At 44.1% G+C, this 24,372-nt stretch overlaps 1 protein-coding gene across 1 annotated transcript in view; it reads left to right on the top strand.

Annotated features, from left to right (window-relative positions):
- GRIN2B (glutamate ionotropic receptor NMDA type subunit 2B) overlaps positions 1-24,372 on the top strand; it is a 404,576-nt gene that overhangs the window by 225,902 nt on the left and 154,302 nt on the right. The window contains exon 3 of the mRNA XM_046012453.1: positions 1,750-2,348. Within this exon, the coding sequence (XP_045868409.1) occupies positions 1,750-2,348 (599 nt within the window). The remainder of the gene's footprint in view (positions 1-1,749; positions 2,349-24,372) is intronic.

The following is a 24,372-nucleotide window of genomic DNA, read 5'->3' as shown; positions in this document are numbered from 1 at the left end:
GAATAATTAAACTTTGTTGTCCTGGAATCCCACTATAATCCTACAACCTAAGGACAAAGTCACCATTACCTGAAGAATAGTACTTATGTTGTAGTAGGAAACCAGGGCAGGTGTGTCAGGGGGCAAAGGCTGGTCACAGTTTGAAATAAATACACGTGAAGTCCGTATTTTATTCCGAATGGATTCCCACTCCTCCCACTGTTCTTCCTGCCATATCTGCTCTACTTCTCTGAATTCTCCCTGACCATGTGTTTAAGCCAGAGGAGGGAGCTAGGATAAGCACTATTTTACCCCTAGCAGAAAGAATTGCCCTCAAACAACTAAGCATCTCCTGTTTCCTTCTGGATTGCCTGTGGGAAATGTGAAAAGTTCAAGCCACATGAAGCAATCATAGCTCGGCAGAGCCAAGGGGCTGGCACCTTTCATTGCCGAATCAGGGTCTGTGGATAGCCGCTGGATATTTCCCAACCTGTATTTTTTTCAATAGTGGGTGCCCCCCAAACACTCAACAATTTCTCAGTTGTATAAGAATATGTTCCTGAACGAAGAAATTGCTGTATAATTTTGTTTAAAAGCCTGGTCTCTTGTGACTGTACTGTGAAGCTCTAGTCTGGGGGGATCGAAAAGAACTGCCCCTTTTAGACACAATTTTGTTCCCCTGGATTGTTAAAAAATGGGGATGAACCATCAGATAAAAGACAGGGGCACTGACAAGAAAAGAGATGCCATTACCCAGGAGGAAGTCGGGGGAAATGGATTGAGAAAGAAGGCCAAGGCCAAGAGGGTCTTCATCTGTGGTTGTAGATTCTTCTAGCTGGAAGGCAGTGCTAAAATGCAGGGCTTGACATCTCAGGACAGCAGGTGAAATACAGCTTAAAATGGGAGAAATTTAAAATGGCTTCTCCCTCAAAAGGAGGGAGAAAACCTACACATACTCAGAGTTGACAGAAGGCTATGTGTATAATACACAGGTCAGACTGAGACCCGTGGCGTTCGACAGGTAGGAGGAAGAATAATTATCTGTGTGAGCCTCTAAACTCTTATCATACACGAGCTTGAATCCAAGTCCTTTTAACCTGTAGCTTAGGTACACAGTCTGCACCTTTCTCTAACTTGTATATCTCCTTATCACGGTGGAAGACGAAAAACTCAATGTACTATTAATCCAACAGTTATTTCTTTATAGAGAATACACTGGCCAAACCTTCTTCTCCTTGATATCCATACCAGTGTACTGCCCACCTACCAGGCCAGTGTGCTTACACCACCTCCGTCTGTAGGTTTCAGGGTAGATGGATGGCCTTCCCTTTTATTCACTCTGAGTGATACACTTCCATGGTTGTGATAAGTTCAGAAGGTTCAGAAAATGAAAAGCATGTGTAACCCTAGAGCTCATTTGACAGTGAAACCTGACCCGAACTGATGTGAGGCCATTTAGAGTCTTTATCCCCCTTAATGCGACTCTTTACATGTCTTGCAATAGAAATATTAACATATTTGATTATAGGACGCTCCCCTGTGCTCCAGGGATTTCAGACAACACGGATGTAGTCCTGTGTTGATTCTCCCCCTAGAGTCTAGGAGGTGGTTTTAGGAAGAAAGGTATTAGAAATGTTTGCAATTCAAACACCACATTTTAAAAGCTTATGAAAAAGTAAATAATGAACACAAACCTTTCTACCCAGTTGATTCAGACTCTCCCTTACCATCTTTGGGTTTTGTTTTTTTTTTCCCTTTTTGCTATTCTAGGATGAATCCTCCATGTTCTTCCAGTTTGGCCCATCAATTGAACAGCAAGCTTCTGTAATGCTCAACATCATGGAAGAGTATGACTGGTACATCTTTTCTATCGTCACCACCTACTTCCCCGGCTACCAGGACTTTGTAAACAAGATTCGCAGCACCATCGAGAACAGCTTCGTGGGCTGGGAGTTAGAGGAGGTCCTCCTGCTGGACATGTCCCTGGATGATGGAGATTCCAAGATCCAGAACCAGCTCAAGAAACTTCAAAGCCCCATCATTCTTCTTTATTGCACTAAGGAAGAAGCCACCTACATCTTTGAAGTCGCTAACTCCGTAGGGCTGACTGGCTACGGCTACACATGGATTGTGCCTAGTCTGGTGGCAGGGGACACGGACACAGTGCCCTCAGAGTTCCCCACCGGGCTCATCTCTGTGTCCTATGATGAATGGGACTATGGCCTCCCTGCCAGAGTGAGGGATGGAATTGCCATAATCACCACCGCTGCTTCTGACATGCTGTCTGAACACAGCTTCATTCCCGAGCCCAAGAGCAGTTGTTACAACACGCACGAGAAGAGAATCTACCAGTCCAACATGCTGAATAGGTGAGCGAGGGACCCAAGGCGTCCTGATGGCAGAGGGTCGGGGGAGGGCCTTCAGGACTGGGGGTTGAGGTTCGGAAGCGCTGGGAAGAGCAGTTCAAGACGTCAGAGGGTGAAGCCGGCCACTGAGATGGCAGTTCTTGGTGATGGTGGGAGTGCTTCATGTCCAAAGCTTGCTGTGCTGGGTTCCTGTTCTGAGAAATACTCAACAGCTCCCACTTACTGATCATTTCCTCCTCACTAGGGGTTACTCAAGGATTTTGCAGGTTTGACCTCATTTAACCCTCAAAGCAACATTCTATTAGGGGTTTAAGAGTTGTTTCTACTTTATGATCCAGGAAAATAAGGGTCGTGGGTGTGAATGGTCCATAATCAGTCTCCAAGGAAGAGGCTTAGTCTCACATACTTGACTGCCACAGACGACACAATGGACATTGACATGAGGGAGGACCTACTGGTTCCTCTACTGAGGACCGTTGCTGTACTGGGAGGGAATGGGCAATAGGTTACGTGGGTCTGGAGGCACATGAAGAGGATCCTACACTTGGTTTTTGTCTCCTTCACTTCCTTCCGCCTTTTAAGTTTAAGTGTGAGAGTGCCACCGTGGAAGCAGCTTCTATGGTTGCTCTTAGTCTGATTTCTCAGTAGGAAGGGGACATGGGTGGAGTTCTGCTCCCCTGACCTCACCTCTGAATCCAGCCATGACTCCCAAGTATCCTCTTGCAGGTGTTACGTGACTGTGTAGGACAGAAGATTCTCTGTGAGGCTTCTGTGGTTCTGTGATTTGTAGAAAACCACCACACACGAACACTGTAAAAACTCAGATAATGCAGAAGACTGCAAAGGAGGAGAAGAGAAAAATGGCCTTAAAGCCAGCGAACCAGAGATAGTCATTGTGGAAATAATTAGAGAACATCTTTCCAGCTATTCTCTGATGTGTGTGTACCTATAAGCATAAATTTACAATTTTACATAAATGGAAACATGACTATAATAACCTGACTTTCTTTGACTCTACAATATGTTTTGGGCCTCCATTTTAAATTCTTTCTGAATTATATCTGACAAATAGAAAACTATGCAGAAAGCACATTACTCTGGTACCATCCAGCTTAAATAAAATATCAAAGCGTACTCTAGGGAGGTTGAAACACAATTAGTGGAGGCTGAAGGTGTACCTGCTTATACTTGTTTAACCTCTGGGAGGGAGTTGGACTAAAGCCTCTCAGCAACTCTTAATTCAGAGTTGCAACTAAAGCTTCCTTTTTCTTCCTTTTTTTAAAATGTTTATTTTAGAGAGAATGAGTGTGTGTGAGTGCGTGGGGGAGGGGCAGAGGGAGAGGGAGACTCTTAAACAGACTCCCGGCCCAGCACAGAGCCAGACAAGGGCCTTGATCCCAGGACCCTGAGATCCTGACCTGCGTCAAAACCAAGAGTCGGACACCACCCATGCGCCCCTCACCCCAGAGCTCCTTTTAATGTAGCTCTCTCTGTGATCCAATCCTAATATTGAATATCTTGAACTCTGCTTTTTGCCATGCCAGTTATTACTACATTCTTGGTTTCTTCCTCCCTCTCTAGTCATTCTGTCTCAAAGTCCTTGGCATGCTCTTCTTCCTTTAGACCTCTCTTAAATATTGGCATAAAACTCGGGGTTTTGTCCTAGAACCCCTCTTTGTTCTAGACCCCTCCATTGCCAGGGCTATAACTGATTTTTGTGAATTGACTTCTGACTGAAACCTCTCCCTTGAGCCCCAGTCTGTATCACCAACTATGAGGAGATAGGCTCTTCTGGATGCCACAGGGCCTTAGAACACACCATATCCAAAGCTGAACTGCTTTCTCTCCCATTCCCCTCCCTCTTTCAGGCAGGTCTATACTACCTGAGTAAAGGCTACATTCTATTACCCAGTGGCCTCAAGTAAAAATTGCCCAGGTGTCCTTGCTTTCACTGCCCCCCACCACCCCCCGTCTCCTAGGAGACCATCTCCTGCTGCCATTTCCTATGGATTCCCTCTGGAGTGCTCTCACCAGCTACATTCCCAGGCCATGTTCCTGGTTGGCTCTTCTTACCTGTATTGCTGTAGGGCCTCATAAATATCTTACGGCTCCCAGTCCTGCATCCTTACAATCTACATCACAGCCAGAGTGATCAAAAATGAAAATGTGATTTCATCACTCTTCTGCTTAATGCCTTTCAGTGGCTTTTCGTTCGTTCTGTAATGAAGTCCCATCTCCTTGATGGGGTTAAAAGTCTTCCACTGCATAGGCCAGCCTGTCTTTCCAAAACTGTGTCCTGCCGCAATCTCCCTCGGACACTGTATCTTTGCAATACTGAACCTGCTTTAGTTCTTTGAAAATACCATGTTCTTTCTTGCTTCTAGCTCTTTTCTCTGCCTTGAATATATTCCCCAGGAACCCCTTCCCACCAGTAGGTAAATGCTGATGCTCCTTCACCTGCCTCCTTTCCATTCTTCAGGCTTCAGTCCCAGCCTCACTTCCACTGAGGAAGCTGTTCCGGACCCTGGACTAACAGGACTCTGTTATGTGCTTTTGCCGCATCTTCTGCTTTCCTCATAAAGCCACTTTTGAGATGGTTGTCATTCTGTGCTGTGTTATGGCTTGTCCCTATAAATTCTGGGGAAGCAGTGACCTCTCTGTCCTACTTATTTCCATATCCCCTCCTCCTAGTGCCCCATGTGACAAAAGGAAGAAAGACACCTGGAGTGAATGAGTGACCTCCTCCAAGATGCTGAGCTGCCCAGTGCATTTACCTCCCCTGCAGGGTCTTTCTTGTTCTGCTGCTCTTTGCAAGATAGTAGAGATTTCCTTGGAAAAAAACTTACTGTTTATTTGATTCTGTACATTCAGGTTTCCTCCCATGGTCTTTAGTGTTAAATTAAAATCTGATGTCGATTACTCTGCCAAATAGTAGTTCATTAAAACCAATGCTAACAATGAAGACTCTCTAGACCAAAATGTCTGCCAGATGATGCGAGGAAATGAAATGAGTGTTAACTTCAAGTCCATCAGTTTTGGTCCAGGAACATCTGCTTTTATCCTAAAACTTTGTCCAGGTAAACTGTTAACCTGTAGATATTCTCATTTGCCACTTGGCTTACTTTCTATTAGAATGCAAGTGTTCCCTCTGAAGCCTGGTCTCTGACCACTCTACCTTTAAAATCGCAGTTAGTTCTAACTTTTGTGACCCTGTCTCGTGGTCACTCAGAAAGGGAGCCCTCCTCAGACGTTGTCATCAAGATGGCCACAAGTACCCACCGTGATCTTTGCCAGCGGAGCAGTCCTAAGAAGAACAGGGATTCATAAATTCCTTGAGGAGCAGGGTAGAGCCGAGAGTCCACCTTGATTTCTTGCGTGGATTGCATAAGTGTCTTCAGATGCATCAAAACACTTCTCCATGAAGGGCTTTCCTCCATGAACTTTCTCTTCTGCCCCAGTTCCCTGATATTATTTTGTTGGGGTGGGGGTGGGGTTCTGTGTCTAACTGTTTCGAGACTTCTCCTCTTGGCCCTGTCTGCTGTCTCCATAACTTATCCCTCACGCACCCCCATCTCTTCCTTCTCTCCTCTCAAGTGTGGCTCCTCAGGACTCTTGAATCCAATCTCTAGCCTGTCTTGAGAATATTTTAATATCCTTTTCTATCAAGGCCCAGAAAGGATTGGGGTTGACTAACAGGGACTGTAAGGAGCTAGCCTCAAAGTCTGAGCTATTACCGTGTGGCACAGCCCGCGGAATCATCAGTGGAATTCAAATAGGCACACTCAGTCCCAGCTCCTCTTACTTATCTTGGTCTGAAAGCAGCCTCCTCCCCCAACCTTCCTCCCCCTTCAAGAGCTCTGGTCTCACTAGGGTCACTCTTTTAAATAACAAACCAAGCAGCCACACCATTTAGCCACAGCAGGAGATCTTTGCAAATAAAATTGTTGCAAATGGTTGGTTGTTTTATGAGGATGACTTTTTCTTTGGCTTGCTGCTCTTTGCAACAGCAGCGGGAAGAAACCTCCTTAGGGGGTATCTGGGACTGACCCAGCCCTGAGTAACACCAGAAATATAGAGTCAGAAAGCGGTTTCTCCTCTCCCCTTCTGAAAAACCAGGAAGGTTATCTGGCCCTGTCCTCTCTGGAAGCTTTGTAAGGGGGAGGTAAAGCTCCCATTTCTACCTGGCCAAACTGTGCCTTTCTTTCTGGGTAAGGAAGGTTCCTAAATCTAGACTTAGGGAACAGGGCTTGGTGACTCCCTGTTATTGCTGAATCCCAAAGAGAGACACACATTTGAAGTGATTTACCTGATAGTTACCAAAGGAAGGGTGTTTGTTTGTTTCTTTTAATGACACATCGGCATTCTCAAAGAGGATCCTTGAAATAAACATTATATATTAAGGTATCAGTCCACATTGCCTACTGATAACTTCTTAGCTCCTTGAAGCTTGGCCGGCCAGATATGGTTTTGGTGACTATTTCCAGACAGGCTCTAGGTTGCTGGACAAGGCTTGCAAGGTTTCAAGAAAAATATAGAAATCCAGTTAAATTGGAATTTTAGGTCAACAGTAGCTAATTCTGTTAGCACAAATATGTCCCCAATAGTGCATGGGGACATACTGACAATAAAAGATAACTTGTTTATCTGAAATTCAGATTTAACAGGGCTCCCATTTTGTTTTGTTTTTGTTAAATGTGACAACCCTATTTTGTACACTAATAAGGATTAATTTTCTGTTCGAACTTTGTAGCATTCATTTATGCCTTATTAGTAAATGTGGTCCCATGCCCCATACTGTTGCCCAAGACATGCTGAGATAGAGTTGTTTTCCAACTGGGAACTTTATTTGATTGAAGGAGTTGAATAATTTCTTCTGTCGTGTGTTCTCTAAGTGAAGGATCTTCTTAGTTCCTGAGAAAAATCCTAATGTTTTGATACCAGACGATCTGAAAGTGTTTAGAAAGTGTTTAGGTCCATCATCTAAGCCTGTCTTTATTCCCCTGAGCTAGAGAACAACTGTTAGCTATTAGTAGGCACGTGTCTATATTTTTCCTTTATTGCTTCCTCGGGGGAGTAGCTAATGGTTATTTTCCTTTTCTATGTGCGCTCCAGTACTCTGCTGGTCTATTTCTGTCGCTCAGGTGATGGCACACTGGCCATTGACCTCCAGGCTCGCTGTCTGCCCTGAGCACCCGCCCAGTGCTCCCAACTTTTAGAAAAAAGCAGGTGCTCTTTGAGATGGTTGGACCTCAACAGTGCAAACCTCTTAAGAATCCTGCTGAATTATTCCCTCTGGCGTGCTCCAGTGTTCCTGCTCAACATTTGTTTTGTAGCCATAAAGGTTGCTATCTAAAAGGCCAGAATCCTCCTCCTGGCCCAGTGTTTGAGAGCTGAGGACAGCTGGTGTGAAGAGCTGTTAAGCCCTTCCTAGAAGAACTGTGATGAACTCCATCCTCCTCTAACCTTGAGGCAGGCTCCCTAACCTCAGACCCATTGTAGTAGCTGGATTGTTCCCAGGGGATGCCCACTTGACTCTCTTGGCCTGGAAAGTGCTGAGAGGTTAAGAAATAAATGAGGATTTAAGTCCATTCATTTTCAGACCCCACGGGCAAGATCTGCTGGGTCATTACCCATCTTTTCGTTATTAAATGTTTACAGAGGGCCATGCACAGGCAGATTTCCGGGAAGGCAAATTCATATTGTAGGTTTACTTAATGTAATCTACCTGTGATTAGCCAAAAGGTTCCATGAATGCATAGTTATCAATGGGTTATTGAGCATGGTGGCCCTTCACCTGATTAAAGAAATCCTCTGGAGTCTAAAGAAAGCTACATTTTCATATGAAATCCCTAGTATAGCAGGACACACCTGTGTGTGTAGAGAGGGATGTTATCTGCTCAGTGGTGTAGGAGGTAGAAATTGGGGGAACAAATAACTCAGCAATTTCATAACCATCCTGAAAGATCTGTTCAGTGCTTTCATTGTCCTTGGAAAAATGACTCCATTGAGAGTTACTCAGATTCTTGTGTTTTCTTCGCGTCTTCCGCATTCTCCTACCGATGTGTGGTCATTTCTGCGAGTGATCTTAGCTTCCTTCCCTTCAGTTCAAATCTGGGAAGAGCATTCATGAATGTTTAGCTCCGAGACCCCTCCGTGATTCTTTCCTCAATAACTACCTAATTCTCTGGCTGACTTGTAAAATTTAAAATGCACCTGTGACATCGTCGGAGTTTCTTTCCTATTTCTTCTTTTCCATTTTCCTCCTCCTCCACTTCCTCCCTGCTCTTCTACTTCTTCTTCTTCCTTCTTAAAAAACAAACACAGAGCTATTTTTAGTTGGAGGAAAGGGCAGGAGATAAAGAAGGAGTGAACGGGAAAAGCCTTCCATCTCATGGGGGGACAAGTTTGAGGTGGGAGGCGATGTGCACATTGTGCTGGGAGTGAAGACACAGGTGGTCCGTTGTCCATGGGAAGGAACAGAATGGTCTCAAAGAAGATGGAAGCGAGAGCAGAGTGTGGCAGTGGCTGCCAGTGGAGAGCAGCAGATTCTGCTTCAGGAAGGACACGGGCCTTCATGGCAGTGGTGAGGGTTAAGAAGAGAGTCATAAGGTCTGTGCTGAGAAGCAGCCAGCCTGCGGAGGTTGGGAAGTCCATCGTTGGTTGTCTTTCTGACTCCATACGGCACACCAGGCATCACACAGTCACCGAAGATGATCCTTGCAAAAATCCTGACCCATGCACAGATCTCTGGGAGACGTTCTTGATCGCTCTCTTAGCAGGACAACTTGGATGCCCCCCTCCCAAGAACTCATTATCCCCATCTCTTGCTTCATTGCTCTTGGTGGCCCTCACCTGACCTGCAGTGTACATTTTATTCTTAAGTATTTTTGTTGTCTTCCTCCTCTTAGTTGAATTCAGACTTCATGAGAACAGGATTTTTTTTTTTTAAACCTCTGTGTTCCCAGCACAGTGCCTGATGGCACTTGATAAATATTTGGCAGATAAAAGCATGAATGAAGAGGGGAATCACTGCCCCATTTTGTTTTTAAGAGACTTGAGGTACAAGGCCACCCAGCTTAGGCGGTGCCTCAGGCATCTGGTTTCAGCCCCTCACTCTGCTGTGCATTAGCCAAACTTAAAGGATACCCCCATCCCTGAAAATAAAAAATCAGAAGAGCCCTTGGCTGAGGGTCTAATCCAACCCTTTCAACACATGTATTCTCAGGGACTAGACGGTGGGAGGATGAGTGATGGTACAAATGTGGGGTCGGAGTCTCAGGGTGGTTACTGAGCTGTTAGAGGTGGGTAGGGGGGTTGGGGGCATCGCCCGGGCGTCCTGATGGCAGGAGTGGCACTCTTCAGAGAGTGTGCACCCTGCTTGACTGTGTCCTCGGCAGGGCTGGCTGGCAGCCGGGCCTGTCCTGTTAACCTTTGCCCTGGGCTGGTCGTAGCCCCATGATTCTTGCTCCCTTGGTTCTTACCCAGACAAGGGTGCAAATTCACAGTTAATGGGAATTGAAGCTGGCGTTATTTAGGGATTGAGTGGGAGTCCTGCCTCCATCTGCTCTCTCTTCCCACCAGAGAATAAAGGCTGGCTGGGTGGAGGTAAGGTTGGAGGCGAACTGCCAGAAAGCTCGAGCGCTGTCATTTATGGTTACAGACATGGGCTGGAAGCCTGAGTGAGGGCTGGACTGCAGCCGGCCGAGGTCAGCCTCCTGTGAGCATCTGGAGAGCAGAGAGAGTTCCATGGCTTTTGCCTCTATGTATGACCTCACCCACCTCAAACATATGATGGGTTGAGGCTTTCTCTTGCCTCTCTCCAGTGGAGCTGTTAGGAATACCTAGGCGGCCCTCTCCTGGAAAGAGTTCTCCGGGGCCCGATGTGGCTGATGAGGATTTGAGAGGAGCGGGCTAGTCAGCATGACTGTCGGTCAGCAGATGGCGGGGTCTGAGCCTGCCTTGCAGACAGGGCCGGGGGGAGAAGCCTGGAGCCGGCTGGCAGTGGGCACTGGGTGCAGAGGATCCTTCCCTCTACTCTCTCAGGGTTTTATCAGTGGCTCTTTCTCTTCCGGGAGGGCCTGGCGGGGTTAGCCTACCCAGACTGGCACCAGTCCCCAAGCTGGGCTGGCTGGTCACACATGAAGGAGCTGCTGCTGACAGATTAGAGCTCCCCGCTGCTGAAATCTGTTCCCCCTTGTCCGGCTTCCAGCAGCAGCAGCCGGCCGGGGGCTGCCTGCTGCCTCCCTCACTGCCCAGGCTTTTCTCTCCTCCTCATTCATCACTGCTTCGCTCCACCCCACCACCTTTCTTTCTTCATTTCCATCTCTTTCTTGCTGGGATTGTTCTGTTCATTGATCTTTGGCTGTCCCTCGCTTCTCACCTGCTTTCATTTAAAAGCCTTCATGTCTTTCCTGCCTTTGCCTCCAGTGTTCCCAGATGACCATATGTAGAATTCTTGCGTGCACGTGTATATATTCACGCAGGTGTGTGTTTCACATTCACGGAGCACATATTTACATGTGTCTGTCTGTGTTTGTCTGGTAGAGTCTTGTGTTAAGAGAGCTAGATAGAAACACTTTTGCATATTAAATTCTCCCATTCTTCTATGAAATTCTCCCTTTCTTCTTTTCCCCAGAGACTGTTTAGTTGATCACCTGAGAAGGCTTGTCTGTGGGCCAGAGTTGGGAGGGATCCTTTCACACAGCTTGCCTGGAGTTAGTTCTGTAAATATTGACTAGCTCTTTTCTTCCAATCTTAATTCCATTTTCAATGTCATGATGAGTATAAGGATGGTTGCTGAGTATATCTAGCACATTCACTGTTTGGGCAAAGGAGGTAGACTCAGGTGTCGAGTGGTTCTACATACTTCTAAGAAACCCATAAAGGTCATCTTTTTCAAAGGACAGATTTTCTCCTGACAACGCAACAGAAAAAGCTATGGAAGCCACACTGTGACACTATTACAGTCATGCAAAACAGTCCTTTTCACAGTTCCCTGGGAGAAATCACAGAAGGAGTCCAGACGAGGATTATGTGTCAGAATACATTCAGTATTTGACATCAGGGCTAATGATCATAGACCACAAGCTCACAATCCTGCTAATAATGACCACTTTCAGACAGAGCATCTTCATATATGTAATCTCACTGAATCATCACTACGAACCCGTGAGGGCTTCTTGGATCTGCTGTGTAGATTACCTGGGGATATCAACAGAGAAAACTCAGATACTTACTCTTCATTTTCCCAGTGGCATGTCCAGACACTCTCACCCATTTCCCCCCGCTCCTTGAGCCACAGATATCGGGGACTTTAGGCAAAAAAAAAAAAAAAAAAAAATAGCACAGTAGAATGTTATTTTTTTTTATTTGTTTATTTATAGCATAACAGTGTTCATTGTTTTGGCATCACACCCAGTGCTCCATGCAGTACGTGCCCTCCCTATTACCCACCACCTGGTTCCTCAACCTCCCACCCCCCTGCCCCTTCAAAACCCTCTGGTTGTTTTTCAGAGTCCATAGTCTCTCATGGTTCATCTCCCCTTCCAGTTTCCCTCAAATCCCTCTCCTCTCCATCTCCCCATGTCCTCCATGTTATTTGTTATGCTCCACAAATAAGTGAGACCATATGATACTTGACTCTCTCTGCTTGACTTATTTCGCTCAGCATAATCTCTTCCAGTCCCGTCCATGTTGCTACAAAAGTTGGGTATTCATCCTTTCTGATGGAGGCATAATACTCCATTGTGTATATGGACCACATCTTCCTTATCCATTCGTCCGTTGAAGGGCATCTTGGTTCTTTCCACAGTTTGGCGACCGTGGCCATTGCTGCTATAAACATTGGGATACAGATGGCCCTTCTTTTCACTACATCTGTATCTTTGGGGTAAATACCCAGCAGTGCAATTGCAGGGTCATAGGGAAGCTCTATTCTTAATTTCTTCAGGAATCTCCACACTGTTCTCCAAAGTGGCTGCACTAACTTGCATTCCCACCACAGTAGAATGTTATTATAATGTAGTTTATCATTACATAGATTTTCATGTGTCAGATTCATCTCATTACTGACTAGAGAAAAAGCCGCACATGTGTGTATATATGTGTGTGTGTGATAGACTATGACTTAAAACAGTGATCCCACAGGCTGCCCAGAGTCATCATTCTCATTGTTCTGTTAGCACACTGCACGTGTGTTCACACAGACTTACCCTGTTACCTGGGAGAGCACAGGCTCTCCCACAGGCTCTCTCACAGGGCATAACCCAGAACCACAAAGAAAGCAGCAAAGGGCTTTGGACTCTAAATCACTGGTACAAATTCTTGTCCTAAAGGAAACGTGGTTTATTTTAACTTAGAGTTCATTTACTCTGATTTTATATGTACCCTTAAGAAGGTTGTGGGGCAGTTGTGTTAGATATGGCCTACAGGGTCAGCATCCCAGTTTAACAGGATATGTAAACATATATACGCAACTAATGAATCATTAAACACTACATCAAAATCTAATGTACTATATGTTGGCTAACTCAACATTAAAAAAAAAAAAGGTCCATCAACATAATTAGGTGGTCTGTCCAGAGCTGATGTGGTAGCTGCATGATTGTCAGGACCCAGATTCCTGCTAGCTTTCTGTTTTTCCCTTTATAGGATCTGGCCTTCATCCCCATGCCCATACCGCTGCCAAATTCCAGTTTTAAGCAGCAGGTGAAAGTTAGGAAGGAGGACGATCTCATCTAAGGAGGTTACTCTTTGCTTTAGAGTTCATGGTCAGAAATCAGTCAGTGGTTGGCTAGCCGCAAGGGAAGCGGACAAGTTTAGGTTTTGACCTGGGCAGTAAGAGACCTAGTTAAAAATCAGATGGTCAGGTACCTACCTTTGGTAGGTGGCCTGTCGTATCAGAGATACTTGCTTCTCTGATTTCCCAGATCTTAGAAACGATGAACATGATGGGAATCAGGCAGGGCAACTGATAGCATTAAGAAAGAACTCACAGAATGGTACAGTGCTTAAAATATTAGAAAAACTGAGCAGGAGACCTTGAAAGGAGCCCCTGTCTAAGACCATCTGAGGCAAACTGCCCTACACTCCCCAGGAAGCATATACCCCCTTTAAAACATCCCTGTGGAAAGAATAGCCTAGTCATTGTTAGGTCATTATAAAGAGCTTAAATTATATCGATTATCTTTGGTTTAAGAAGTCAGAGAACTCTATAATATCTTTCTAAAATTTTCCATTTAAAAGGCTTCCTATAATCAAGAAAAAGCTTGGTACTTAGAAATACTAAGCTTCAGCAATTTAGAAAATTTACTTTAAAAAAGGTTATTGAGTGAGTACTATGTGCCAAGTGCTGTATAAGGCCTCATTTAATCTTAAAAGTACTGTATGGAGGCATTATTACTTCCATTTTTCAGAGAAAGAAACTGAGATCCCGAAAGGTTAAGTCACTTGCCTAATTTACTTGGGTTTCAGACCCAAGTCTTTATGGATTTCAGGTGTACTTTGCCAATTTCAGATGTACGTTGTCTATCTGAGGGTCCATTCTGAGGGCCGTCTCACTGCTGAGCAGAGTCAGTTAGGACTGGGACTCATGTGAACACATCGTTAACCTGAGGCACAGGGTGGTTTTGTACTAACACGTTTCCTTTCTTGGCCTCTGTGGAATTCCTGTCCGAATGTCAGGATAAATCCAGAATCAGTCTAAAAACAGCGGCCAGTGTCCACACACTAAGGATGTCCCGGTCTGAGCCCTGTTTCTCTCCCTGTCCCGAAGCGTGTGGCAGTTCTGTTTACCGGCCTTGCTGTGATCTTGCTCCTGCCTGCCTTTTCTGATCGGAAAGGATGATATATATATATATATATTTATTTGTTTATTTATTTTTCCTTCTTCCTGTATATTCCAAAGTCCTTTAGGCCCTTTCTGAGACAACAAGAACTTGTAGTCTTTGTGGACCTGAGAGTCCTTGGAATGGAAGCGGGAGCAGGCTTTCTGTTCTAAAATCTGCAGAAACTCCTAGAAGTGACAGACCCATTGGAAATCCTGTCAAGGACATGTAATAAAACAAAACAAGACCTTGGCCTCTGTCATGATTTACAAATGTCCTCCAGGGCCACTATTCATTTTTGACAGGTGGGATAAGTTCAGATTTGTTTAAGGCTGAAACTTGGCCAGCGATTGGAGAAAAGTACAAATGATCCTATCAGGAGTGAAAGAAATGTGATGCCTGGGGGCCACTCCTCTGTGCCTCGCACTGTTACGTCCCCTGATGACTGACTTAGTGACACATTTGCTATGAAAGTGCTGAACCCTTTGTGAGATGGTGGGTATACAGACAATATGCAGCCTCCATTTCATTGGCTCGTAAAGAATGGGGCATCCAGAGAAAGTTCTTTTAATTAGCTGACCAGGGCCCATTTTTCTTATAACACAACATGACTTGCCCAAGAGGCTAACAGAACAAGCCTAAGAAATGAAGATCAGAATTTCCGAATATTGTGGTTAAAAGTTATCAGGATTTTCCCAGTACTTCTGGACACCACGCCATCAAGGATCCCTTCCGATAGAGAACAAGATAATGGAGTTAAGGAGGAGAAAAGAACCATTTTAATAGAGCGGATTCTAGTGTAATTCTTTGATCTTTATAGTCACAAATGATTTGCCACCTGCAAGCTCAAAACCTACAAAGGAGAGTCTTTTGAAATATATACGAGAGTCCCCTTCCCCACAGGTACCCGCACGCATTTTGAGTGCTGGCTCACCTACAAGTTTAAAAATAGGAACCCCCGTGTTGCCATGACTCCCAGTGCTACTGAGCAGGCTTCCTCTCCCGTCGATGTGCTTGAACTTCAGAATACCAGTTAGCCAGGGTCTGGCTCAGAGCGGCCTCTAGCGGCTTCATCCTTAGGGAAGTGCTTCCTTCCTGGGTCACGCAGCCCAGTTCCCCAATTAACCCACACGAGACAAGTTGAACACTTGCGTGTTCTGAAACATCCTGTGGTCAGCTCCTTGCAGAAATTTTCTCATTGGCGACAAATGACAAACCAGTTGGCACCTCCCGAGTGCTCAGAACTGTGGGGTGCGGTCCAGGCGTTCCGTGTCTTGTAGGGGAACCGAGATCTGCATCCCACACATGCTCCGCAGCAGCAGGGAAGCTCGTGGGAGAGGTAGTGATGACAAATGAGGTAATTCAAATAAAGTATGTTTGCTCTGATCATCAGGAGTTAACATTTTCCTTTTTCAGCTGAAGGAGCCTTCTGAGATGTCTGATCCAACAAGCTCAGGGATGTGTTAATGTGCTGACTTGCTCCCATGCTGTCTTCAGTTCCCTGTGTTTTGAGTTTCCTGTGTCAGTGCATCTCAGTCCTCACCCTGTGGGCTTAGAATTTCTTGGGGAGCTTTAAGAAACTGTACAGATCTCAAGGGCCCACCCTGCAAAATTCCGATTTAGTTGGATGGGAAGGGAGTAGAGGCCCTGGGAATGACCATCTATTAAGAGCTCCTAAGTTGATTCTAAAGGGTAGCCAGGGTTGCGAATGGCTGTTCTCAACTTCATGGTCCTTTTTGTGGCCCCAATGACCAGAATGGGGTGAAAGGCAGTGATGGTTCTGCATAAATTTGAACTTGGCGCTAATAAAAGCATCCTTTCTTTCAGTCTTTCCTGATGACCAGTCTAAAAATTGGGATTCCCTATTAGTGCTATGAAATTCAAGTTCTGGGAAAGGTAGAGGATTTGGACATCTCATCAGTGATGATCCCCTTGCAGGTGGCCCATGATTTCCTGATACAGTTTTTGGTCCTTTGGCTAATGCCCCATGTGTCTATTTTATGCAGAGAGGCAAGTTACCACCAGTAAAGCTAGCAGCATGTGCGTCAACCAAATCTGACTTTAAATGGCGTTCCAGTTCTTCTGTACATAGTTTGATTACAAACCCCAAAGAAACAGAACTTTAAAGCTTCAAATTTGATGTCTGCTGGTCTTGAGAAATTTATGCCTTGCTAAATTTTGGAGTGTACAAGTGGTTTTCAAATGAAAGTTATTAGCACTAGAAAATGATGTTCTTTGTATTACTACGCTGATATTCCATGTAATGGAATTGTTCCCTAAAGTGCCACAGAATGAAATCAAAGGAAAAACAATTTAGAATGAGGAAGACAGAGGATAAGGGCCAAGGTGAGAAAGGAAATGGTGGGCCACCCCAATCTCTCCACCCTTCCCTGGAGCTAGGGACAGCCCTCCTTCATGGGGACCAATTGAATTGGCCTTGATAATGGTCTGGCAGGGGGTTGCAGGTGGTCTCATAATGTGTGGCATTGTTGGGGTTTTGACTGCTGTGAACAAGCAAGAGAGGGAGGCCACGGTATAGCTTTGGAATTGTATTAAGGAAGGACGTAATTTTGTATAACAGAGCAATGCCGTCTGTCTGACTAAAGACTTTGCACGGCATAGGAGACTTTACGTTTGTCCAAAGACAGAAGAGAAATATCCCCTATTGTTGTTAAAGCACTTTGTGATTTGTAAGAGAACCATGACTGTCTCTAGTCACAGTCACCGAGTAGGTGATGGTTAGGTGACTCTTCTCATTGCCTTTAACCCCTGGCTTCTACCCACCCGGCCACCTCTCCCACATTTATCATGAAGGTGCCTGGCTGAACAGACGGTGTTTTGCATCCTGTCTTTAATGCCATCATCAGACTTGGATTTCCTTGAACGAGCAGGAGGGAATGAGTCCCAAACACTTGTTCTTCCCTGAACTCCAGATTCCAGATCTGAGCTGTTCTGTGGGGCTTTCTGTCATCTTTTCACCAATAGCATAACATGAGGGAGGAATGAAAGACTTATTAAGAAACATTTATTAATTGCTCCAGAGTGCATTTTCCCTCTTTGGGTCTCAACCAGGAACATACTAATATTGAGCTGGCTCCTCAAGGTTGAACTGAAAATGTCTCATGCAGACAGTCAAATCTTTATTTTGTATATGCCCAATGACTGGTACCATAAGTAGGATTATGTATGTAGCTGTTTGTTTCCAGGCATATAGAGGTTTTCCCAGATTTCCTAGCAGGGGCACACCAGACCATACTGGGTTTTGCATTGGAGGTGAAGAGTGGATGGAAGGAGTTAGCACTATTCTGCTATGGTCCTCAGAAAGTTCTGGAGCTGTGAATCTCAGTCCCGGGGTGCCACGGACATTCTTAGCATCCCTTCTCTTTACAGGGATTTCCTTTCCCTTCCTGACATTGTTTCCATCTTGCCTCAATTGACATCAACTTAATTTCATTCCGGCTGTTTGGTGTAGTCTTAAGAACCCGGCAGCGTGGAGAAGGGGCATGGTGGTTAATCTCCCCAGAGGATCTTGCTGTGCTGCCCACCATGCTTCTGTGTTAAATCAGAGGGGTGCCCTAGAAAAGCCATGTATCTCCTGGAGGAGCCAAGGGGACAGCCCAGAGTTGAGTGGTTGCCTGGTGGGGGGTCCCCCCACTTTTCTGTGGGAGATGATAGTTCATATCTCAGTGTCGTCAGGAAGACTGAGGTAATATTTCTTTTTCCATTGCAAAGGTAAAATTGTAAAGTGGGAAAAGAGAAAGCAAGTGCAGCATTTGATTCAGCCTTTGAAATCTTTTGGGTCCTGTGTAAAGGACACACATGCTAAGTCCGTCAGCCCTGGCAGTGACACGTGCTTCACATTGTGAGCCTACCCGCTCCCCCAAATGCCTGTCTCTTCCATTCCTTCTGAGCCCTGGGAAAGGATCCTACTTCTCCACACTTGGTTGTACCAGCTGTCGAATCAGTCACTCTGGTTATTAGTAAGCAGCAGGGAAATGTGTCTGTAAAAAAAGCAATTGACAGGAGACAGAAAGAAAGAACAGGACCTATCTGAGGGGAAGGAGACACTTCAGAAATGAATAAGAGCAGGGCGAGATCCTGGAATGCCTAGGTGCCTGGGACCCTGGTCAGAGCCCCAAAATATGCGGGGGAGGGAGGGTCCACCCTGACAGAGGGAAGATGCTATGGAAGGAGGAGCAGTGTTACAGGAGGAGAGCGATCTGCCTAACATAGCGTTGTGCTTTGATAAGAAAATGAAAGCCCTGCTTTTGTGAATTTAATTCAGGGCTAAGGAGAGGTGCGTGCTCAAAATTTCTCCAGTATATTGGGCTTTTCTTTACGAAGGAGGAAGAACAAAGGCCTGATCAGACTTCAATTCCAAAAGTATGACAAAAACCCCACTAAGTGTCCTCCAGGAAGGGGATGGCTGGCAGTTGCACTGGATGATGAAAAGCCCATCACCTGGGCATCTGTGTTTTTTGTTTTGTTTTGTTTTATTTTATTTTGTTGGATGGAGACATTGTTATTGAAGACCTGAAAGTGCCTAGCATAGACATTCTCAAATCAAGATGGGGATGAGGAAGAAGTCGTAGCCATGACTTACTGAATTACATAGATTTTAGTATGCTGTAAATAATGAAGAATTGGATATCTAGAGCAGAAGGCTCACTTTTCCGTAAATCTCTGATGGTTCCTTTTTATACATTGGTTGGGCTGTATATTCCCTAGCAAGCCATAAGACTCTTGAATATCTGGGTCCAACATTCATGATTGGGCTTATTTGTGTCCCTCTTCCATCTCTCCACTGTGCCTCAACTTACACTGCTTAGGATCCAGCAACTTTCAATGACTGGACCACATGACTGGCTATTCTCTAAATGTGACCAGTTTTTTACTACTTCATATATCTGCATGCTTTGTTCTCACTAACCCGTGTTCTCACTAACATTCCTCTTTGAGTTCCCCTGGTGAATACATGAATGTCCTTTAAGATCTGACTCAAGTGTCATCTTCTCATCATGATGCCTTCTTTAACAATTCTAGGCAGAATTAGTCATTCCTTTCTTTGCACTCCAAAAGCCCAGTGTCCATACCTCTATTATAATACTTAGAGGTGCAAAGCAGTTCAAATTAAAAGTATGTCTGGGAGTATCTAAGGCTGGGAATGTCTTTTGTAGCTACCCCAGGACTCCTTGTACAGAAGACTCATACATGTTTTATTGAATGAAAATGTGAATGAATCAATAAAGATGGAAGGTGGGGTTTATGCATGGGGAGTGAAAAAGTGATTATTCATTTTAAAAATTAAGTATGCTATCCTTCATGTGTGAAGGGGAGTTTTCTGATTCATTGGCAGAAAAACATGGGCTCTGAACTAGTTTTCAACCTCTGCTTTATGTGCAGAGAGGGGTCATGTGGTCTTTTACCCTATAATCAGTGACATCCTTGGACATGATTCCTCCCTGTCCTTTACTCCTTTTCTATATGCCATCAGTCAAACCCCAGTAACTCCTGCATGGCCTCTAAGTTATGTCAGTCTTTTCTCCGCCTCCATAGTCACTGTCCTCATTGACTTGTACCTGGATTCCTAGAACAAGCTGCTCCATGTCCGCTTAACATCACACAAATTATTTTACCCATTATCAGATTTATAATTTCAAATATCATTTGGATCATTTTGCTCATATGATTAAGAACCTGTGGGGACTTCTCTTAGCCAAATTGAAATTTAGCATGAAATTTAGCATGGCTAAATTCCCTCATAGCAGATTACTAATTTCAAAACCTGATCTCATATTAACTTTCCAAAAGGCATGACTTTTCTAGGCAAAACCTTTTCTTTCCCATCCAGACAACGTGGTCCATATAGTGGAGGAGATAATCTGCTGGGAAGCAGGAGAACATGGTTCTGTTCCCAGCTTTGCTACTAATTAGCTGTGTTACAAGTCATTTTGCCTTTACAGACTGTGGTTCTCTCATTTGTAAAATAAGGTCTTAGGTGCTTGCTTGGAAAGAATTCGGAAGAGTTGAGCCCTATCTGAGTTTCCTTTGATTCTCCAGTCCTTTGATTCTTTGATTTTTTTTTAAATATACATTTATTTATTTAACAGAGAGACAGAGAGAGCACAAATAGGCAGAGAGTCAGGTAGAGAGAGAGGAAGGGAAAGCAGGCTCCCGCTGAGCAGAGAGCCGGATGCGGGGCTTGATCCCAGGACCTTGAGATCATGCCCTGAGCCGAAGGCAGAGGTTTAACCCACTGAGCCACCCAGGTGCCCCTGATTCTTTGATTTTATGAGGTATTAAACTTCTGTGTTTCCTTCCAACCTTATGATCAACGAAGTAGCTTGAATAGGTTTTGAATCCAGAACCTTGGCTTCATCCCCAGCACACTGTTCTCCATCAGCGAACTGCACTAGAATGGGAATGGAGGGTAAGGGCCTCTGTTTTAGCCTGCCTTTTGCATAGACCCACAAAATACTGGGAGCAGTCCTTTTTCAGATTAGTTTTAGTTTTTTGTTCAGCCAAGCTTTTGATTCACTTGATAAAGAAAAATAAATGGGCCAGATTTGATTTTCTTTGATTGAAAAGATTTATTTTCTCTTCTTCCTGCCTCAGCAGACACTAGCCTGCATGTATTCACAGTCTAGTTACCCAATTCTGCGCTGTCTGAGTTTCTTGAATCTGCCTCTTCCTCTTCTCAGGCCTAATTTTTGGTAGAGCATTTACGTTTTAGGAAACGCGCCTAAGGATGAATGAGGTCAAGGTCAGGATATGGGCCTCAAACCACTTCTTGTCAGCTTTTCTTATTTGATAGGGTTCTACTAATGGAATTGCTCCCCTGCCAGAGTCGAATTTTTGTGGCATAACCACATCAGCTCTGCCCTCCACCACTTTGCTCCATCTCAAGGGAATGACAAGTGCATCCTTCCAGTTGCATGTGTTAGAAATTTGCAAGTCATCTTTACTTCTTTCCTTTCCCTCACCCCTTAATCTAACCAATTTTATAATATTACTGGTTCTATGGTAAAATATATTTCAAATTTCCCCCATTTCCCCTAAAGCCCTAGTTAAATCAATCTCTCTTTCTCTCTTTCACACACACACACACACACACGATTTCTTAATATTTGTGTCTTCCTCAGACTAGACTATTAGCTCTATGTTGGCAGCAATGCATCGGTCTCCCACACCACTGCATTTTAATGCTTGGCACTTTAATTGGCTCAGAGCAGATACTCATTAAATATTCGTTGAATGAGCAAATTCACTTAAGCTAATTTTAAAATTAAGGTTTGTATTAAAAGACTTTACTTAAGTTCTATTAAAGACTTTATTTCAAGTTCTATTCTTAGATTCCTTATATTTTCAACAAATAGTGCAGCACCTACTCTGTGCACAGAGGTGTACTCATTGTGAAGGACAACACAACAGAAAAGACATGTTCTGATTCTTTTCAGATTTTAAATTTAGTTGAAGCAAAGCCTGCACATGCAAAAATGTTTAGTAAAAGTACAAGACAGAATATGACGAAATGCTTCAAATATATAGTACAATTAATATACTGTAGTCAAGGAATGTTGTCTATGTAGGCTGAAGTTGCAGCCTTGAAACATTGTGGAGGATTTGGAGGCAGTGGAACTTGACTTAGACTTTGAGAAATGTAGAACATAGAGGTCCAAGCGAGGTGACATTTCTCTAGTTGGGAATGATAGCATGAACAGAAATTTGGACCTAACACTTGACCTGAATGTTCATGTGAAGGTTATACTGGGATCAACTTAACCTGCCTGGAATTATAGGCAAGTAATAGGGAACAAGTGTGGCGGTAGCAGTGGGACAGAGTTGGTTTTTTGAAAGACAACATGCTATAGTAGGAAAAAGTACCATATTGGGAGTTGGCATTTTGTATGTGACCTTAATCAAGTCATTTACTCTGTCTGAATCTCCTCCAAAATAAAAAAAAAAAACAAAACAGTATGATAAAGAGCATGCATCAGCAAAAGGTAGGATTACATCAACTTTTAGTTATTCTGTGTTATATTTTTGTAAAGGATTTGAATTAGACACCGCTGGCATATCTGTCTGCTTTACAGTCTTCTATGAAACAACCTATTTAGTTCTCGAATCCCTGGCTTGGGCTGAATGAGGGTCACTACTAACTGGTAAGTCATGGAAAACCCTGAAAGTCACATTAATGTCATTTAACCTTATACTGGGAGGTAACCATAAGAAAAACTTGATTGTGATTTTAAGATTAATCTTGTATGACTATATGAGGGAATGGGAAAAGTGACCCAAAGGTGAGGAGACAAGTCAGACCTACTCCAAATGCAAGGTGAAAGGGCCAGAATGTTGTTGAAGTTCACTTCTTTAGGATCTGGTATATCCCATATAGAGATAATACAGGAGATGCAGTATCAGATTTGGCTTTTCAGTTTTGAGATTGAAAGGATGGTGATGGATCAATGGAAATTGATCAGTTGAAGTGGGAACCTGTTTTTCACAAAAGCTATGTTAAATTCTGAGCTGAGGGCTGAGCATGTTAGTGGGGATATCTTGAAGTGCCTACAGCTATATAGTCTGGAATGTGAAGTTATAGCTTTGAAATTCATCAGCATAGTGTTGATACAACCGTCAATGGCCAGCTGAGAAAAGATCAATTCTCTCGGGAGAGGAGTATATAGAGAAAGTAAACTGAGATTCCTACTAAGCCACCAGAACAGTTGGAGGGAAGGAGGTGGCGGAACATTCAGCAAAGGTCACAGGCCTGGTGGAGGTGGAGGGAGGATTGTGGTCAGCTCTGTAAGGGGCAGGTTATTGAAGTCCAAAGAAATGACTTTTAAGAAAAGAAAAGGGGTCAGTAGTGTCAAATGTGCAGAGAGGGCAGACATTTGTGGACTATACATATCTTTTATTTCCTCTTTGATACCATTAATGACCACTAATTGGAGATTGATTTTTTTTTATTCAGGCCCATTGCCTAATTTCTTTTATCACTTTATTATTTTTTAAACAGTGTAAGGAAAGAATTAAAGGGAAGGGAAGGATTTAAGTATTCTCCTCTATTACCAGGTATAAGAAGATGTTGGTGGGGAAGTCGCTTAATACTCACTGTTGGTAAAATGAAATTGGGGCCCTTTGCACAATATCAGAAGCCAGATGGGTTTCTTGGTATCCTGGCCCCTAGACCTGTTTGCTTAGTGGCTTTGGCCAAGTTGCTTAAACCCTCTGAGCATCTTCAGCTGTATTAACAGAGGTAACACTAAAGGCTACCTGTTATTTTCACGCTGGTCAAATGAGAATGAATGCAAGGTTTTAAGCATAGGCCTGATACAAAGAAAGTGCTCCTTGTTAGTTATGTTTGTTTGGTTGGTTTTTTTCTGGACTATCCCTGCTCATACTGACATTAACAACAGAGAATTAAATAGAAAACTGTGTTTATTAAGTGTACACATTGAAGATTGTATTTTCCTTCGTCATTTTTTTTCCAACAGGGACAGATTTCTTCCACTCACGTTTCCTAAGACCAAAATCTCTATGAAATCTGGACAGCTATGTGCTCCTCCTGAGTCTTCCTTGCCATGGGCTCCCAGCATTGATTAGTCTAAAGCATGGAGATAGCACATTTGTGAGGAATGCTGAGGAACAGGCCTGGAAATGCTACTTGATAGGAGAAATGAAGTGATCTTAATCTCTCAGTGTGTTCTACTGATGTCGGAACAGGGAATCATCCTGAAAGGGGAAAAAAAAAAAAGTGTATATTTCTGAGAGCAAGGATGCATGTGCTGACAATTTAGATTTTTGCCCAGAGATGCTGGCATTTTCTTTCTGGGGGCGGTTCTTATGTTTCCAACAGTGTTCCCACTGCATACCATGTTCTCTCCTCCTCCCACCCCCCTACCCATATGTCTTCCTCTTTGTCTCGCCCACCCTACTCCTGGTTTCTTTCTATCTCTCTCTTCTCATAGGTTATTTCCCTTCAGTAACAAAATGAATCCTGTCATAGAAGATAGGGTTACTTCCCCCAAACCCGTTCTCCCCGTCTTCAGCTATTTCTTTTCTGAAAGTTCTGGAATGGGCAAGAGATCTGGAAAAAAGAGTCTTTTCTCCATATTCTGTTTTACTTCTCCCATGTTTCTTTCTCCTCCGATGAATCACTTGGCATCGTTCTCTCTCCCTGTGTTCCCCAAGTGTCTTCCCTT

This window comes from Meles meles, chromosome 7, assembly GCF_922984935.1.
Source record: "Meles meles chromosome 7, mMelMel3.1 paternal haplotype, whole genome shotgun sequence".
NCBI lineage: Eukaryota > Metazoa > Chordata > Mammalia > Carnivora > Mustelidae > Meles > Meles meles.
The sequence above is the reverse complement of the archived record's forward strand: the minus strand, read 5'-3'. Positions and strand labels throughout refer to the sequence as shown.